Genomic DNA, 20,207 nt, shown 5'->3' with positions numbered 1-20,207 from the left:
AAATCGTGACTTATGTGTACTTATATATAAAATATAGATTTTATTTTCCGAATATAGCCTGTCGATATTTTGGTGCTATTTAAATATTGTAAATAAAATCACATATTATATTTTAAATTCACACATAAAAAATCATAAAAAAGTCATTGCATATATTCTATTACTTGTAGTAGCGCTATTGTTTACCAAAAGCTTGTTCTGATGCGAGGGTGAGCTCGTAATCCTCCTTCCGTTGTCGTGAGTAAAAAGACAATTATAGTTCCATGAGCTTTTTAGAATTATTTAATACTAGCAACCCGTCCGGCTTCGCACGGCTGTAAAATATATACCCTATGTCACTCCCTGAAAAAATGATTAAAATCGATCCAGTAGTTTTGGCTTCTTCATTACTGCTCGTGGCCCGCACGCGTTAAATTTGGAGTAAAACAGTTCCCCTTTCTTTATAGCATGAAGATTTCTTGCTATCTTTGGAATATCCAAATTCATACCCTACACTTTTACATATTTACTTTTTGCATTTTTACATATGTATTACATACAAACATGTTTTCTCTAGAGGTTACTCTTGAAAGAGCGATATACAGTTGGCCATGTGAAAAACAGTCAACGCTCAAATCTAAGCCTGCAACGTTGAAGGTTTGACCCTGAGATTTATTAATGGTCATTGCAAAATATGTCTTTACCGGAAATTGTAAGCGTTTAAATTGGAATGGTAGATCCGATGGTATCAGAGGGATTCGGGGAATCAATACATCTTCTCCGGTACCACATCCTGTGAGTATTGTGCACTTTATTATGCAAGTTTTCAGTGATTTTACCAGCAAACGCGTGCCATTGCAAAGTTTAGGTGGATTTAGGTTTCTTAATAAAATAACAGGACAACCTATTTTCAGCTTCATTTTGTGAGGAGGGAGTCCAGACGGGTTCAAAGAATTTAGAAATTCTGTAGGAAAAAGAACAGCTTCTTTCAAATCGAGAACAGTATCGACCGAGTAGTATATCTTCGTCGGCGCATCAATCTTTGAAATAATCAAGTTATTTACTTTATCTACTTGTTCGTTAGTTGGTGACAGAATAGCTCTTTCTTTAAACCAAGATATTGTCTTATAACTTATGTATGTTGTCAATGTCAGGATAGACATTGTTGACTAACTCTTGGATGTTGTCTATCAAAACACAAAGGTTTTCTAGGTTAATCCGTCCCTCTCTTTGTGTTAATTCTCCATTGCCAACTTTTAGCTGAAGATGACGAAACCCTCATATTAGTTTTAAGCTCTAATTTATTGACATGAGACCAAAGGTGGGATCTTTTTAGCGAAGCATTTATTTCGTCAGCACGTGTTCCTCGAGTCACAACTGGTAGGATTTGACGGAAATCTCCTGAGAACAGAATTGTACATCCACCCATAGGTGAATTTTTGTTGCGCAAATCGCGCATTGTCCTATCTAGTGCTTCCACAGACGTCGTGTTTGACATGGTAGCTTCGTCTCAGGCTATTAATGAGCAGTCACGCATCAATTTTCCTGTATTGCTCTGTTTAGAAACACTACAGACGCTGTTATCATCATCGGTGGCAATTTTCAGCGGTAGCTTGATTGTAGAGTGTACGGTTCGGCCTCCTTTCAAAAGAGTAGCGGCAATGCCGGATGACGCAACAGCTAACGCAATTTTTCCGGTAGACCTCAATTACTAATTACTGATGTAATATCTTGAAAAATATTATATTTAATTATATGCTGTAAAGAGCCATATACATAGATCTATATTAAAACAACAATGTATTTAAGGTACAGTGGCTCACAGCTTATTTCGTGTGCCCGTTTATCAAAATAAAAAAGTTTAATATTTTTGTATAAACTTTATTTAGAAAAAAAACTTAAACGTACATTCAAAGATAAATTATTTCTTGTTACAAACATACATAAATAAACTTAAATTATTTCTTCTTAAGTAATATATTTATAGCAAAATCAAAATTATAAGTAAATCCACGTCACACCTTATTTCGTGTGCTTAACCAAACTAGAAAAAACATGATTTTTTTTTTTTAAATTTATTATGTTTTTACTAATCTAATATTTTGTAGGGTAGCCTTTTTGTTTTAATACAGCTTTTAACCGGGATTGGATGGAGCTAACAAGTTTTCCAGTGTATTCAGGAGATATTTTCTCCCACTCCACTTGCAATGCTGTTTTTAGATCTTGTTTGTTGCTTATGTTATGTTTTCTAATTTTTTGATCCAGAATATTCCATAAATTCTCAATTACATTGAGATCAGGTGATTGTGCTGGCGTTTTTACCACATGAGAGCAATTCCATATAAGCCACCGTTGCGCTAATTCCGACTTATGCTTCGGATCATTGTCCTGATAGAACCTGAACCTGTCCTGAATGCCTTATTTTTCAGCACTTTGTAGTAAATGATTTTTTAATAAATTCAAATAAACTGTTTTATCCATAATTTCGTCGATAAAAACCAAGTTTCCAACACCAGCTGTTGACATGCAGCCCCAAACCATTACATGGCCCCCACCGTGTTTTACTGTACCACGCAGATTCTTCAGGTCCAGCTCCGCGTTGGGCTTACGCCAAACGAAAGACTTTCCATCGGAACCAAAGAGGTTGTATTTGCTTTCGTCGGCGAAAATAACGTCATTCCAAAATGTTTCGTCTTTATTAACATGGTTTTCGGCAAACTCCACCCTTAATCTTCTGTTACGCTCATTAACAAACGGTTTGTTTCGAGCTGTACGACCATGGAATTCAGCTTTGCGCAGAATTCTTCTTATTGTTTCAGGATTACATGACTTATCAAGTACTTTTTCAACCTCTTTTGTCAAAGCTGGCGCACTAATTCGTGGGTCTTTTTTAATTTTTCTTAATATCCACCTTTCATCAGCTTCTGTAAAAATTTTGTTTGGAGCTTGGCGGCCTTTGTCAACCACTCTTTTTTCACGAGAAAAGCGTTGAATAATGAATGTACTGTACTGTGGAAGTACTTAAATTTACAATTTCAGCAATTTTTTTCTGCGACTTTCCATTTTTGTAATGCGTAATCACTAATTCGCGCCTTTCAATCGACGTACGACGACCCATCACGGTATTTTTAAAATAAGCTGGACAACCGACTACTTTCAATGTGTAAACTAAATAAGGATATAATCTAATATACTATGCAAAACAAATTTCCCATAATTGCTAACCGGTTTACTGGCGCCGATAACGGTAAAAGTGAACACACGAAATAAGCTGTGACGTCAATTTACCTAGTATTCTGTTTTTGTTGTAAATATTCTACTAAAGCAGAAAAAATTTGAATGCATTTATACATGTTTGTAATTAGAAATAATTTATCTTTGATTGTGCATTTAAATTTTTTTTAAAGTAAATCAAATAAAAATAAATTTACAATTCTTTAGTTTAACATACAGCCACACGAAATAAGCTGTGAGCCACTGTATTTAATTGGATAAGGATTAATGCTGTACCTATTTGTTGAAATCGCTTCGAAAATAAGCTATTAGTTGTCGAAAAATGTAAATTACAAAAAATGTTATTGTATACTTAACGCGCTTCGAATCAATAAAAACTATTCAAAAACTGTATTTTAATTATGTGCGATTTACTAATATAGAACGTGAAAATAGCGGTTTATTTCGCTGTAAAATTGTATGTACATATAATTACATAAAATTCAGTATATACATACATACATATGTACATACTTCCGAAATGAAATAATGCGAGCGATTCGTAAATACATACATACATACGTCACCATACGATGTAATTCAACATTAATGAGGTGTGGTGAGATTATCGCTTAACGCCTGTTGCTTCATTCGGTTGACAGCGAACAAACACACAAACAGCTTTTTTTGGAAAAAGAGTTGCTTTTGTTTAAACAATTTTGGTTAAATAACAAATAAATCAATTTTTTTTTTTGATGCAAAACGAAAGTAAATATTTCAAAGTTAAACTTCAAGAAAGTTTCATTTTAATTGGTTGATTCGTTTATGATTTATGGCCGTGAAAACAAAAAAATTATGTTTTTTTGCCACATTTTGACTGATTGCCACGCCCCCTTTATATATTTCTTCACATTATATTGATATAAACCTTCCTCTTCAATCAATCTATCTTTAAAAAAAAACCGCATTCAAGGGGACATAGGGACAGAAAAAGCGACTTTGTTTTATACTATGTAGTGATATGTACATATGTATGCATTTACTTAATAATGATGATCTTTATATGTATTTTATTTATGTAGTTCTCTCTGAAATTCGTATATCAACTCAATTGTATTGACGACATTTAGTTAACTATGCGCTTTTATAGTATACGTGATATGGTATGTATGTGTATACGTGTATAGGTACTTCCATTTTGAAAACCGAACACAATTTAACAAATGTAATGTTTTGGTGAATATGTTTACATAGAGCCATTTGTTTCAACTTGTGGGTAACATAGCCTCATGAGATGCTGTACTTACGAGACTAAACATGATAATTGGCTAAGTTTATTAAATAAAAAAATTTTCTAAAATTTGCTAAAATAAGTGGCTGTAGTTGCAAACGAATATTAGTGAGTAAATTGTGCCGCTGTCTTACTTTCTACTTATTTGTTTGATGGAAATTTAGTGTCGACGCATGTGCAGCGATAGATGATCGGAACGGCTAAAAGAGCGTGCGCAGAGCTGGCAGCGAAAAGGCTTAACGCCGGTATGCTTTCGGTAGTGGCGTGTCAATTCGTCCGATCTAGCGAATCGCCATATGCAGCCTTCCCAGTTACACACGTACGGTTTCTCACCTATTCGAGGAGAAATGCTTATATATATATGTTCATATTTATATTAAATTTTTTGTGTGGAAGTCACCTGTGTGAGTGCGTTTATGCGCCTTAAGATGAGAACTCTTTGTGTATACTTTATCACAACCCTCGGTGTCACATTTGTGCACTTTCCGATTTTTAGAGAGATCACTAAAACCGATATTGTTAATAATTCCGCTTGATTCCTCAGATCGTCCAAACATACTGCCACCAGCTCCTCTCAATACCATGCTACTGAAAGAATTTTTGCGACTATCAGCATTTGATGATCCTTGGAAGGTGGGGTTCAACGTTGTTTGATTAGTCTGAGTTGCTGAAGACATTATCTTCCATGGCGATATCGTGTTGGAGCTAACTGGGCCTGGAGCCATTTTACTGTACGTAGAAGTAACATGTAGCATCGAAGTAACATTTGATGGAGCTGAAGGCAATACCACATCATTGGAACTCCAAACTCTTGAGCTAAACGGTGAAGACCTTCGGTCTGTTGTATACTTATAAGGATTTTTGAAAAGGCTTAACAAACTAAAAGTTCTTTGTGCTGCAGCAACGCCGGCGACGGCTGTAAGAGGATGATTACAAAACGGTATTTCAGCAGTGGATGATAAAGCAGGTGATGTGGAAGAAGTTGGATTTATGCTTCCAGCATTTCGGTGATGTTGAGAGTTTGCTTGATTAAAACTTTGATTGAAATGTCCACTATTGATGCTGTGGTTGCTGCTATTTGAAAAAGTATTGCTTTTGCTGTTGCTCTCTTCTTTTATGCGCCGATATGGCAAAAGGAAAGGTGAAGTGGCTAAAAGCGGAGATATAGGAAGTTTAGAAACCGTTGATGATGAGAATGGTGATGAATACTGCCGATTAGATTGCAACTGAGTTGATGTGGTGAATGAAGAGGAGGAACTTGATGTAGAGGAGGTAAAGCGATCTCGATTATAATTGTGGTTGTAGCCATTGCCGCTTTTTATGCTTGAATAAGTGCTGTAAAGATTATCTCTTCCATTACTGTGTTTACTTCCAAACAATTTGTAGTTTGGTGATTGAGATCCTGAAAGACAAAAGAAAAAACAACAATAAAAAATAGGAACCCTGCACGTGTTTCATAAATTTTTAAAATTTCACTGTTTTGGAGGTTTGATCCAAGTGATTTCTTTTAACAATAATTTAAGGCGCATTTTTTTTCTGAAGCTAACGCCAGAGTTGAGGAGAAGTCAATAGGAAATTAAATATATTCTATTGAAGGGTATTATGCGGGGATAAGGTCGATACGGGGTTCTAATCTCAGTGAAACACCTAAATGAAGAAAAAGTTTTTTCTATGAGCGGCCGCCTTTTGGGAGGCAATCACAAACCTCTGCCATGAAAAAGCTCCTCATAAAAAAATATTTGCCATTCGGAGTCCGCTTAAAACTGTTACTTCCCTCCATTTCTAGAACAAGATCAAAACGCACACCACAAATAGGAGGAGGAACTCGGCCAAACACCCATATAGGGTGTAGCGCCAATTACATAACTGACTAAAATGATTGAAATTTTGATGAATTTTTTTTTTTAATTTGCACAATATTTGAAGCTTTTATTTATATGGCTTTTGTAGGAGAATGAACTATATTTTTATAAAAAAATATTGCAATTTGTAAAGGAACAACTTTCTATATGCACCATTTTAATATAAACGTAGCTTAAGCTTGTATCATTAGAATAACATATTTTACATGCATCATTTTATTGTGAACGTAGCTTAAGCTTGTGTTATCTGATTTGATGAAAAATGCAACTCTAAATAAAAGGGGGATTCTTTGATTTCCGCTTGAATGGTGAACACGCGTTTTATTTAAAGTAGAAATCTCTATCAATAAATAAATAAAGTGAAAACCGGGCGTTTTATAACTCAGGTGTGGGGTCAACCGCACTTCCCATTGGAAAATACAGGATGGCTGATGAAGCCGCTACCAAAAAAAATTGAATAACTTTTTTTCTTTTTAAGTTATCTGTTCCATTTTTGTTTTAATTTGCAGATTGATCTTTAAAATTTATTAAAATGGATAACTGGGACACGCAAACAAGAATTTGGATAGTCCGCCGCTATCACGTACTGGAGTCCGTAGTTTTGGTACAGAGAGAGTACAGGCGGATGTTTGGCGGCGATCCCCCGAGCAGATGGACCATAATGAGACTGGTGAATAATTTTGCTGAGCAAGGAACAGTCGCAAGAAGGCCTTATCATCGAAACCCACCAGTTCGGACGGAGGAAACGATCGCTGCTGTAGCTGCAGCTATACAAAGCAATCCAAGGGTTTCAACAAGAAGCTTATCTGCTCAACTTGGTGTCAGCCGACAGTCTTTGCAAACAATAATGCACAAAGATTTAGACTTATTTCCCTACAAAATTCAAATGGTTAACAAACTGAATGCAGCAGACTTGCCGATTTGCTTGGAATTTTGCCAGAAGATCCTGCAAATGGTGGAAGAAGACCAAAACATGTTAAACTGCCTTTTCATGTCTGATGAGGCCCATTTCGATTTAAACGGCAATGTGAACAAACAAAATTGTCGAATATGGAGTACTTCTAACCCACAGATACTCCACGAGACGGAATTGCATCCTCTTCGCGTGACAGTGTTTTGTGCGGTTTCTTCACGCTGTATTGTCGGGCCTTATTTTTTTGAAGAAAATGGTCACACCGTTACGGTTACTGGAGACCGTTATTTGAAAATGCTGAAAGAATTTTTCTATCCAGAACTACGCCGAAAGAGAATTCCTTTCAACTCTGTGTGGTTTCAACAAGATGGGGCAACGTCTCACATAGCCCAGACTGTTATGACAGAGTTGCGACGAAAATTTCCCAATAAACTGATTTCAAGAAACTCCGAATTTCGTTGGCCCCCCAGGTCCCCTGACCTTACTGCACCTGACTTTTTCTTGTGGGGTTTATGTAAACAAGAAGTTTATAAAACAAAGCCAACAAATTTGGATGAACTAAAACAATCCATTCGGGCAACAATTGCGGCTATTCCTGTCGCAACTCTCAAAGCAGCAATGAACAACTTTTTACTAAGATGCCGCACTTGTGTCAACGAGCATGGGGGGCATTTAAATTCAATTATTTTTAAAACTAGTTAAGCTACATTTAATAAAATTTAATGACCTTCAACTTGAAAAAAAAATAAATGAATTCCATACACTAAAAAAAAAGGTATTTGAGTTTCTTAATGTAGCAAAATTCATCAGCCACCCTGTACTAATATCTATCTAATAATCAAAATGGTTAACCCGAGACAGGATTTAGCGAATGCCGACTCCGATACTGCTGACGCCACCATTGCCGCTATTGCCGCCACCACAAACACTGCCAGGGAGATGAATAAGGGCCAGCAAGCCATGCCAACGCTTCGTGACTTAGACGAAGAGGTCATAGCTTTGAAGAAAAGACTCGAAATTCTAACACTGAGGAAACGGCATGAAGAACTTGAGTGCCGAGTCCCCAAAGAAAACCTGCGCCGTTTAGATTTCGGAGATATCGAGCACGCTCTCCCAAAGTTCAACGGTGATGACGTGTCATACTCAGCTCTCCACTTTTTACGCGATTTCGAGCAGATTATGAATACATCAGGAGCAGACGATAGCCTCACACTACTGGCACTTCGCCGTTCGTTAAAAGGAACGGCACGAGTCTTCTTGTCAACCACAACCGCATTAAATTACGACGCTTTAAAGACGGCATTGACAGTCGAGTGTAGAAAAGCAATCATGCGGCAGGAAATTTACAAAATGTTAGCGCAGCGTAAGTGGAGGAAAAAAGACGAGTCGATCCACTGCTACATATTGCACATGCAAGCTTTGGCAAAACGAGCCAATATCGATGAAACTGAGCTCATGGACTTCATCATCGAAGGAATGGGGAACTCAGTCCCAAATATTCAACTCTTGATGATGGCACGCACTATCGAAGATTTGAAAACATTGGTGAACCGCTATCAACAAAAATTTACGCCGGCCAACGTCACAGGTGTTGGAAGCAAGCAGCCCAACACAACAAACGCAAAACAACCATCAGCAACAACAAACATTGAGCGGCGAACAGCAAAGCCGAAAGCAGACTCAACTCTATGTTTTAATTGCTCGCGATATGAGCACATGAAACCTAATTGCCCATACCCACTACGACCTGACGGATCCTGCTTCCGCTGTTGGCTAGTAGGCCATGACCACCGTTCCTGCGCGAATCCAGCTAAAGTTTTAAAACCACGGGATGACGTGGCATTTATTGAAGTTGAAGCAGATTACGAGGGCGGCGCTATTGGCGCATTTAATTTTGTAAGTATATCGTTCCAATTGACTAGGGAAACAATATGTAATCAAGTTTTTTCTCTTTTCGATACCGGCAGTCCGGTTAGCTTCATAAAAGCGTCACTCGTCCCAAAAGATCTGGTAGGAGAGCAGTCCAATGGAAACATATCCCATTATAAAGGCATTGGTGGAAAAAATTTACTTATAAAAAAAAAGTGAAATGTAAAATACAATTTTTAAATAAATCAAACGAAGTTGAATTAAATATTATAGCGAATGAAAGTATGAACATACCAGTTATTTTGGGACGTGACTTCTTGCGAATTTTCAATATTGAATTAAAAGATGGTATTAAGAGATATAGCAAGGAACAATTATTAGAAATAAGAGAAAGATCTAAGTCGTATACACCTGTGACTACTCAACCAGTAATTGGCTCCGACGTACACCCTGCCGCTACTATGCCGAAGCACTCTGGTGACGAACTCCACCAAAGTAAACCTAATTCCGATAGCATACCTTCCGAAGTACCCGACATTTTTAACATCGACATTTCTCACAACGCCAATGACGTTGACATAGGCTCCAAACTGAGCAAACATCAGCGAGACGTACTAAAACGACTCATTGTCGATACCTACTTCAGCAATAACGTAAAAGCCGAACCGTTCAACTACGAAATGAAAATACATTTGACTAGTGACGTTCCATTTCATTGCGCTCCCCGCAGGCTCTCTTACGCTGAGCGAAGCCAAGTGCAAGCTATCGTAGACGAACTGAGCCAAGATGGAATAATACGACCTAGTAACTCTCCGTATGCTTCTGCTATCTTACTAGTAAGGAAAAAGATTGGGAGAATACGATTGAGTGTAACTACCCATTACCCCTGATTGACGACTGTATCGATTACCTGGAGAACAAGAAATTCTTCTCGGTACTCGATCTGAAGAGTGGATTTCACCAGGTGCAGATGGCTCCTGAGCCGATCAAGCACACCTCATTCGTGACCCCAAATGGCCAATACGAGTATCTAAAATTGCCTTTTGGTCTGAAGAACTCTCCCGCAGTATTCCAACGTTTCATAAATAACATCTTCCGAGATATGATCGACGATAGAAAGATCATTATCTACATGGACGACATTCTTGTTGCAACCGAGAAGTTCAAAGAACATGAACATTTATTGAAAGCCGTACTAGAACGTCTTGCCCTTCGGGATTTGGAACTTAATTTAAACAAATGTAAATTCGGATATGAGGAAATTGACTACTTAGGATATACTGTTACTCATAAGGGAATACGGCCAAATGACTCCCATATTAAGAGTATACAGAATTTTAGAATACCTACTAATCCAAAACAACTACAATCGTGTATCGGCCTATTTTCAGATTTTCGCCGCTTCGTGCCGTCCTTCTCTCAGATCGCCAAACCACTGCAAAACCTACTCAGAAGAAATTTGGCATTTAGCTTCGACGAAAAATGCCTTGATGCCTTTAATTACCTTAAGTCTAGGTTAGTAAAAGGTCCAGTCCTGGCTATTTATAGTCCGGAACGGGAAACGGAACTTCATTGCGACGCTAGTAGCATAGGCTTCGGATCCGTACTGCTGCAACGCCAAGATGACAAAAAGTTTCACCCTGCTTCTTATTTTTCTAAAACTGCTTCCAGCGCCGAAGCAAAGTATCATAGTTTTGAATTAGAAGCTCTATCTATAATATACGCGTTGAGAAGGTTTAGGCCCTATTTGGAGGGTATACCCTTCACAATAGTTACCGACTGTAATTCACTGACAATGACCTTGGAGAAAAAAAAATTGAACCCTCGAATAACCAGATGGGCTCTGGAGTTCGAAAATTATAATTATAAAATAAAAAATAGACGAGGAGGCTCCATGAGCCATGTTGATGCCCTAAGCAGGCGAGAGATCGCCCACATCATAAAGACGTCGTCGAATTTTAACCAGGTCGCTCAGGAGCGGGACAAAGCTATTGAATCAATACGTAATCGTTTAGAAAATGAACATCTAAATCATTACGTTTTAGTAGAAGGACTTGTATATAGGTAAATGGCAAATGGTAAGAACGCACTGTACGTACCCTACGAGATGGAGTATAACATTATACAACAATGCATGAAAAGTTGGGCCATCTATCGGTTGAGAAAACCCTTAACAAACTCTGCCTGTATTACAAGTTTCCGAACATGCGAATGAAAACAGAAAGATTTATCAGAAACTGCCTAAAATGCATAATGTACGCTACACCTCCATCGGCCAGGAAGAGGACCTTGTATTCCATCCCCAAGACTCCATTACCGTTTGACACCGTCCATATAGATCACTTCGGTCCACTACCGTCAATCAAATCAAAACGGAAACACATCTTAGTGGTAGTTGACGCATTTACGAAATTCGTCAAACTCTACCCAACCAACTCAACCAGTACTCGAGAAGTGATTGCCGCTCTTGAGAAATACTTTAGCTACTACAGCCGTCCGAGGCGAATCATAAGTGACAGAGGGTCCTGCTTCACGTCTAGTGAGTTTGGTGATTTTCTAATAAAGCAAAGCATAGGTCATGTAAAGGTCTCCGTTGCGTCTCCGCAGGCCAACGGGCAAGTGGAAAGGGCGAATAGGATATTGAAATGTATGTTAGGGAAACTAACTGACGAAACTAACTATGATGACTGGGTTAAAAGGCTACTTGAGGTGGAGTATGCTATAAATAATTCAACTCATAGCACATGTCGTGATACACCCAGTCGTCTTTGGTTCGGTGTTGAGCAAAGAGGAGTTGTCGTAGTCGAATTCACTGAATTTTTTAGGACAAGTTACGCCCAGATGATGGACGGGACTTGGTAAAGTTGCGCAAAAATGCATCCATGTCTATCCAAGCTAGACAGGAATATGATACCAAACGCTCTTGCAATAACCACATCAGGACTAAGACATACAGCATAGGTGACTACGTCGCCGTGAGGAACGTCGATACGACAGTCGGGAGTAACAAAAAGCTGATTCCACAATATAAGGGCCCTTATGTTATCCATAAAATATTGGGGAACGATAGATATGTCATTAGAGACATAAATAACTGCCAGTTAACCTTATGATGGGGTGATTGGAGCTCACCGGATAAGGAAATGGCGACAGCTGCCGGCAGGGTGTGCCGACGAGCCAGAAAACGATCCTCTGCGCATTGACTAGCCACTTTAATTTGTAACTTTGGTCGAGGTCGATCCTTTGTCAGGATTGGCCGAGTTGTAAAGGAACAACTTTTTACATGCATCATTTTATTATGAACTTAGCTTAAGCTTGTATTATCTGACTTGATGAAAAATGCAACTCTAAATAAAAGGGGGATTCTTCGTTCGTTTTATTTAAAGTAGAAATCTCTATCAATCGCCATAAATAAAGTGAAAACGGGGCGTTTTATAAATTAAATTAGAAAAACAAGTTCTAAAAACTTGTCAATAGTTATTTAGCACAATATATTATAGAACTTCATTTACAACTGAAACAGTGTTCGAAATTTTTTTTAACCCTGTTGACATTACTGTGTCTGTTAACATTAATAGCTATATTGGCCCTGCTTTATATTTACTTCCCAAATACATACATATTTGTCGAATTACAGAACAATAATAATGCATATCATGAAAACTAATTCATGCGATGTGAAGAATATTTAATAAATAATAATAATAAGAGAATATTTATTATAATACAATTTACTTGTACTTGTTCAAGTAAATAAGAATAACTTTCGCAAATGTTGCACAAAATTTTGGTAGTTTTTTTAATTTTACCAATTTTACCATTCGAAATGATTCTCAATATGGGAAATTCAATCACGTCTCTCATGATTGTTCAAAAGAGATGAGCGTTGAAATCAATATTTTACGTGACTGCCGATAATTTAAAACAAAGTTTTTATTTATAAAGTCATTGCAAGAATCCAACCTAAAAATATCACGTCGCTCTAACTTAAAAGGAGTACAATAGAGGTTTTTTATGCAAATGTATAAAAAATATGTATAAATGGAAATAAAAATGCTGAAAGTTGGTATTGCGCTCTTGAGAAAGAAAGCCGATTTTGCCGATCGTTATTGCGCGGAGCATATACATATGTGCTATTATATGTAGTTCAAACTCATCTTCGCAGTCATTAAAAATTGATAAGCATTTTTGAGTCTTGGGAAACCGAATTTCTGTACATAAAGACAGAGGCAACATTAAAGTGATAAACAGATTTCCCTAAGTATTCATCGTATAATTACTTCAACCAAAAGTATTCACACGTTGCTTTTTATAAGTTATTCGATTTATTAGATGTAGAAAGTAAACGAAAGAAAAAATAAACGAAATAGGAAGGAATTTGGCGGTACATACATATGTACTTGCATAATTCTTTATACTTATTTATTTACATATGCTTATATTTCACCAATGTAATTAAGTTAAGAATTTAGAAAGTATTTTTGTATAATTTAAACAAATTAGTTAAGTGTACAACAACAGACTGCGGATCAGTGACGAATGGACATATGAATTATGATCAAAGTGAAAAAAAATAAAAACCATTTTTTTTTTTACTTTTGTACTCTAACTTTAGTTTCGTTTTAGAATTAAAGAAATCTTAAATGAGCTCCATAAACAATCTAAATTATACAATGCAGATCTCGAACCCAGGACCTCCTGCTCTTATGCCACTTACATCAAACTCAGCTCCGGCGACCGCACACAGGCAGGTATGCACATACATATATGGGGGCCACGTTATTATATGACAGGAGTTCTAGCAGACCTAGGACCGGTCTTATAGTATCATCCCATCTCACTGTGACGGGTCTTGAGCAATTCTGTTGCCAAGATCTGGTAGCGGCTGAGGTGTGTTATAGAGGTAGACGCGGATGGTCGAAGTTTGTGATTGCATCTGCTTACTTTCCTTACGATGCTCTGGAAGGGCCACCACCCGGGAAGGCCACTAGTCTCGTGAGGTTCTGTGAGCGGCGCAGTCTGGGCCTCATCCTATGTTGCGATGCTAATGCCCAGCATACAATCTGGGGCAGCAGCAAATGCAATGGACGGGGCTCTCGACTATTCGAATTTATCGCGTCCTCCTGCCTAGACATACAAAACAAGGGCTCACAGCCAACATTTGTAACGGCTAGAAGGCAGGAGGTGATTGATCTAACCCTATCAAACTCAAAACTTGGGTGGTCAATCAAGAACTGGAAAGTCCTTGCCGAAGATTCGTGCTCGGATCACAGGTACATTGAGTTTCAGTGTGGCGAGGAGGCACAAATGCCATTGCCCTCCAGAAACCCAAGAAAAACAGACTGGCAGAAGTTTAGGGAGGCGTTGCGGGACCTTGACGTTGCGCCACCAAGACTTCGAAAAGAACAGGCCATTGAGGCGGCTGTTGAGAAACTCAACGCTGCCCTAACCGACTGTTTTGAGTCAGCCTGTCCAATTCGACCTCCCCGAGCCGGACTCCCGTTCCTTGGTGGAATCGAGAGCTTCAGATGTTGAGGCGTGAGTCGAGAAAACTTCTAAACCGGGCCCTCAAGACTAACCTTGCAGAGGACTGGGAGCGATACCGTGATGTTCAGAAGAACTACAAGAGGCTTATTCGGGAATCGAAAAAAGCCTCATTTAGGGAATTCTGCAGCGGTATTGAATCTCTGAGTGACACGGCGAAATTGGTTAGGATCCAGAAAAGGGACCCAACGGCAAAGCTGGGGTTACTTAGAAAATCTGATGGCTCCTTCACGGAGCGGAAAAGTGAGACACTCAGCTTGCTGATGGAGTCTCACTTTCCTGGAAATCAGATAAGCATCAGCTGGCAACAGCCCTTATTGATAGAGGCAATTGTTAGAGCTGCTACACCTTCTCGGCATGACTGGTTCGTTTCCAGATCTGTGGTGAATGAGGCCGCCATTCGATTTGCCATCAAATCTTTTGGCGACTACAAGTCGCCCGGACCAGATGGCATATATCCTGCCATGCTGAAGGAGGGTGCAGAGTTCGTGACAGCAGCCCTGAAGAAAATCTTCTCGGCATGCCTGGCACTGGCTTACATACCACGCTCTTGGAGGATGGTGAGGGTCGCTTTCATCCCAAAGGTTGGAAAAGACGACTACACCAGCCCCAAAAGCTTTAGACCCATCAGCATGACCTCTTTCACGCTGAAACGTCTCGAACGACTGGTGGAACTGCGCATACGTCAGAAGTCGCTGAAGGCTCACCCTCTGTCTCTATTTCAGCATGCCTATCAGAGTGGAAAATCCTGCGAGTCGGCACTGCAAAACCTTGTTGCTAGGGTAGAGCTGGCCATCGACAGGAGGGACTACGCTATGGGTATCTTTTTAGACATAGAGGGGGCGTTTGATAATGCCACTTTTGATAGTATGTGTAACTCTGCTAGTAGGCACGGCGTAGACCGGGTGCTAGTAAATTGGATTCGTTCGATGCTGGCCCAAAGAATCGTTTCGGTGCGAGCAGAGGAAGATCTGCTGGTGTCATCTGGGGTTAACAGAGGCTGCCCCCAAGGCGGTGTGCTGTCCCCATTACTCTGGTGCATGGTAATCGATCCTCTACTCACCACCTTAAACGATTCGGGAGTCTACGCACAAGCTTATGCGGACGATGTTGCTTGTTTGGTAACAGGCTCTTCGCTTATGAACATCTGCAGGAAAGTGCAGAAAACTCTGGATCGGATTGACACTTGGTGCTGTGCGAACGGGCTGTCGGCAAATCCCGCCAAGACTGGTATTGTCCTCTTTACCAGAAGGAGGAAGCTTGACGGACTCGTTCTGCCAAAGCTAAAAGGAGTCACAATCCAGCTATCCAAGGAAATTAAATATCTTGGAGTAATCCTCGATAGTAAGCTCCTATGGAAATCACACGTTGAGACAAAGGCATCCAAAGCGCTGACAGCTTTCTGGCAGTGCAAAGGTGTCTTTGGGAAAACGTGGGGTCTCTCTCCTAGCAAGGTCCTATGGATCTACACGGCTATGATAAGACCCATTATCACCTATGCATCAGTGGTCTGGATGAGTAGACTATCCCTAGTGGGAGTCAGGAGGACCTTATCGAGACTACAACGCACTGTGGCCATCTGTTGCACCGGAGCTTTTCCGACTACTTCAGGTCCGGCACTAGATGCTCTGATTGGTTTACCACCACTTGATGCTTTCATCCGAGGAGAGGCCTTGAAGGCCATCTGCAGACTGAAACACAGTGGGAACTGGTACGGCCCTTGTCCGGCATTGGAACACAGAGAAGGAATGGACATCGATCCAACGATTCTCTCCATGCCCCTTGACTCAATGCCATCAAGAGTCGTACTTGAAAAGAGATACAGTCTAGTGCTACCAGAGGCTCAGTTGTGGGGAGGCTCAGAAAATGAGCCCGGCAAACACTGTTTTCGCATTTTTACGGATGGCTCCAGGACCGAGCATGGCTCCGGCTCTGGGGTTTACGTGGAATCCAGCGGGACAAAACTGCACTTTGCTCTTGGAATGCATGCATCTGTGTTTCAAGCGGAGGTGTATGCAGTTCAAGAAGCGATGAACTTTGTTGTGGAAAAACGATGGAGAGGCAGATCTATATGTGTCTGCAGCGACAGCCAAGCAGCGCTTATGGCCTTAGACAGCCCTCAAACCACATCAGGGGTAATGAAGTCCTGTAAATCCAGGATGAACTATGTCGGTAGACATAATAGCCTGATGCTAACATGGGTCCCGGGACACGTGGGTATCGCGGGTAACGAGACCTTTGACTCCTTAGCTAAGATGGGCTCTGAAGCCAACTTCTTTGGCCCAGAGCCCGCTTTGCCACTCCCCTCTGCGGCCATCACGGCCACGGTTAGCAAATGGGTAACTACTACCCACAAGCGAGCTTGGCAGGCTGAGAGAGGCTGCAGATGGACAAAACTGATGTTACCTGTCATGTCCGATCGACTGTCGCAAATCCTTCTGTCATTAAGCAGAGGGGAGTACAGACGGCTGGTTGGACTGATGACGGGCCACTTTCTGTGGGTAAAGGACATGGAAAGGTTGGGCATCTCAGACAGTGTACTCTGCCCAGCTTGTGAAGAGGAGGATGAGACGGCGGACCACTTCCTGTGTGTCTGCTCCGCCTTCGCCCGAATCAGGTTTGAGGTCTTTGGCACTGATGTGTTAAGAAGCGACCATCTTGGCTCCTTGGCACCAAAAGATCTACTCAGATTTCTTCGGAGATCGGGTAGATTTAAAGAAAATTAAAAGGGAATCCAAGTGTAGTACAATGGACTCAATTAATGTCTGAGTGCTGCACTTGCTAGTTGTCCCGACAAAAAAAAAACAAAAAAAAAAAAAATACATACATATATTAATTATGATATTTTTTATAGTGTCATGAAATTTTCGCAAATTCGTAACGTTACTCTATTTGTTATGCTGCCTCGGGTCAACCATTTTGCATTGGGTTAAAACAATTGATGGGGTCTAATTGAACTGCACATAACGTAATGCATTAGTGTTTGGTTATCAAATTATTAGAATATTTCTGTTAAAATGCGAAAATCCAAAATTGAGCTTACCCTTCTTGATTGTTGAATGATGATGCACACATGTGGCATCTTTTCGCTAATGTAATCGTATTTTTAGAGAAAATCTCTTCACTATTGCGTATATGAGCAGCAACGGTGGGAGCAGTAGTATTGGCGATAACGGTGGAGGTAAAAATATTTGGAACTGAAGGCAGTAAACAGGCGGTTAGTTGACTGGTACCATAAAAAGTGAATGTTGCCCCCGAGTAGTTCGCTGTTGTTTTGCTCGATTAAAACATGGTGAAGCGCAGTAACGACATTAACCAAATAGTAAAAAAAAAAAAACAAAACAAATCGAGATGGAAGCACGAAAAAAGAAGTACAAATAAAAATGTGAAATACAAAAACGCGTCTTCAAGTGGCACACTCATAAAACCCATAAACTGCTCATTTGACTTGGCGTGTGAAATGGTTAGCAGCAGCACAAAGTTAGCAGGTGGGCAGGGTGAATCGAGAAGCAGGCAGGCAGGCAGTCAGTCGTAAGTGGAGAGTGGCAAACGGCAAACAAGCTTCGAAGTAGTCAGGAAATGAAGCAACGCGCCACAAATATGCAATGCGCAAGTGAATGCATGCCGCAAGTGGCAAGTGTGGCAAATGTTCGGCGCGTATCTGCGTTTGTGCTTCGATGCTTCGACCGCCTTTCAACTGTGCTCAGCAATAATTATGATGAACTGAGTAAGTGCCTGTGGATGCGACGTAGATCGGCTGCATATTGATGCACAAGTGCGACAATGATGACCAAAACCGAAGAGACCAAAGGCCGGAACGAGTGCGGTATTGCGGCAAAGCATAAACTGTGAAGCCGGTGTTCGAATGTGCATACAAACACATATGTTGATGCTTATACATATAGGGTGATCCAATACACATATTGAATTGAAGGACATTTTCAAACGGTTTGACAGAAGCCATTAGATCAGTGCAAATGCCATTTCATCATATTATTTAATTATTTTATTATATTATATATTAGTTATATTAATTATTTACAATAAGTTATGCCTCTCCGTTGCATCTATACAGGCTAGTGGGCGGGAGAGCTGCGGGTACCGAAAAGATGACATTGAAAAATACATACAAATACAAACATTGCATTAGAATATTTATCAATGCGCGAAAAATTCATAGCAAAGGGGTATGCAAAGACGTGGACCGACTACACAAACAAGAAAAACAACTGACAAAGTTCCTTCTTATCAAAGAAAATTGACAAAATGGTGGCAGCGCTTCATTAGACTTATTGTTTCCTACAGGGTCCACGTGTTATTTTATTTTAAAGATGGAAAATTGATCGGCAATCACCCTTTAGATGCATACCCACATACACATATATACACATTTATATGTACTTATGTAGGCGCTGGGTCGTGCAACGCATTACGCGCCGCGAAACAGCAGCGTACAGCTGCGATGTGTGAACCTTGCATTCATTGCGGAAAAGTTGAAAAAACTGTGTAATAAATTACGAAAGTAGTTGATAGGGTTTAATGTGTGTTTGCTGTGCGATTGAAAATAATTGGCAGTTCGAAGCCGTTGTAACAAAATGTGAGCGCAATCGCGTAAACGCGTTAATTGCAAGCTCTGTTTTCTTACTAGCCATGGCGGCAGCCATTCCAAGGCACATATATACATAAGTATGTATGTATAAGTATTTTGCCAACTGTCTAATCTAAATTCATGGATGGGTCCACTTGATTTTATTTGTGCACTGCACCTGCGTTATTCTACATACAATGTACGTATGCACGTATGTGTGCCTATTTGTATGACGCAGCTATTCGTCAAATCCTTGCTTTCGTCGCGTTACTTCCCGAATTAACATATCTTATTAGTTATTAATAAACTAGAGCTGAGCAAATATACACACATTCCTGACCTGGTGTGAGTTCGCCATAATAAATAAAAATATTCATAAGCATCCATATACTATGTACAATTATAGAAAATCGCAACGTCCTATGCAAATGCATACTCACTTATGTATGTATGTATGTACGTGTATATCTTCGTTTTACCTGCGTGTGTCTTATCATCTTTTAGAAAATGAAATCGCTGAAAAGTGTGGAACTCAAAGCGTTGGCTGATACCGTGGCCTTAGGCTCCGTGGGAAATAACAAAATCATGAACATAGTGAATTGCTTTTCGTATTTGGGCGGATTGTCATCAATTTCAGCATTCGGAAAGTTATACGCTAAATTTCTTCCCATTTGCTTTGGACTTGGTTGCACTTTCGTGACACTACATATAAAACATACATACATTTACGTAATCGACATTGGTGCGGCAATTTTTCCATAAAAACGTAAGCAACAAATATAGAAGCATATTTACAACAGCAACGAATGTGGAAAGAATTGCGGGTTAATGTACAAGTGCCACCTGCTCCTGATTGCTATGAATATGTATGTATGGGTGGGAATAAACACCAACTCGGAAAGAAGAACTTACAAATCTATACATACATACATCTTATGATGGACTCGC

At 39.7% G+C, this 20,207-nt stretch overlaps 1 protein-coding gene across 1 annotated transcript in view; it reads right to left on the bottom strand.

Moving 5' to 3' along the window:
* Positions 1-3,607: 3,607 nt before the first annotated feature.
* The window catches only part of LOC128867345 (Kruppel-like factor 2), a 64,679-nt gene continuing 48,079 nt past the window's right edge, over positions 3,608-20,207 (bottom strand). The window contains exons 4-5 of the mRNA XM_054108494.1: positions 4,884-5,885; positions 3,608-4,816 (exon numbers count right to left, since the gene is read on the bottom strand). Coding sequence (XP_053964469.1) covers positions 4,644-4,816; positions 4,884-5,885 — 1,175 coding nt within the window. The 3' untranslated portion in view covers positions 3,608-4,643. The remainder of the gene's footprint in view (positions 4,817-4,883; positions 5,886-20,207) is intronic.

The sequence above is a fragment of the Anastrepha ludens genome, chromosome 6 (genome assembly GCF_028408465.1).
Source record: "Anastrepha ludens isolate Willacy chromosome 6, idAnaLude1.1, whole genome shotgun sequence".
NCBI lineage: Eukaryota > Metazoa > Arthropoda > Insecta > Diptera > Tephritidae > Anastrepha > Anastrepha ludens.
The sequence above is the reverse complement of the archived record's forward strand: the minus strand, read 5'-3'. Positions and strand labels throughout refer to the sequence as shown.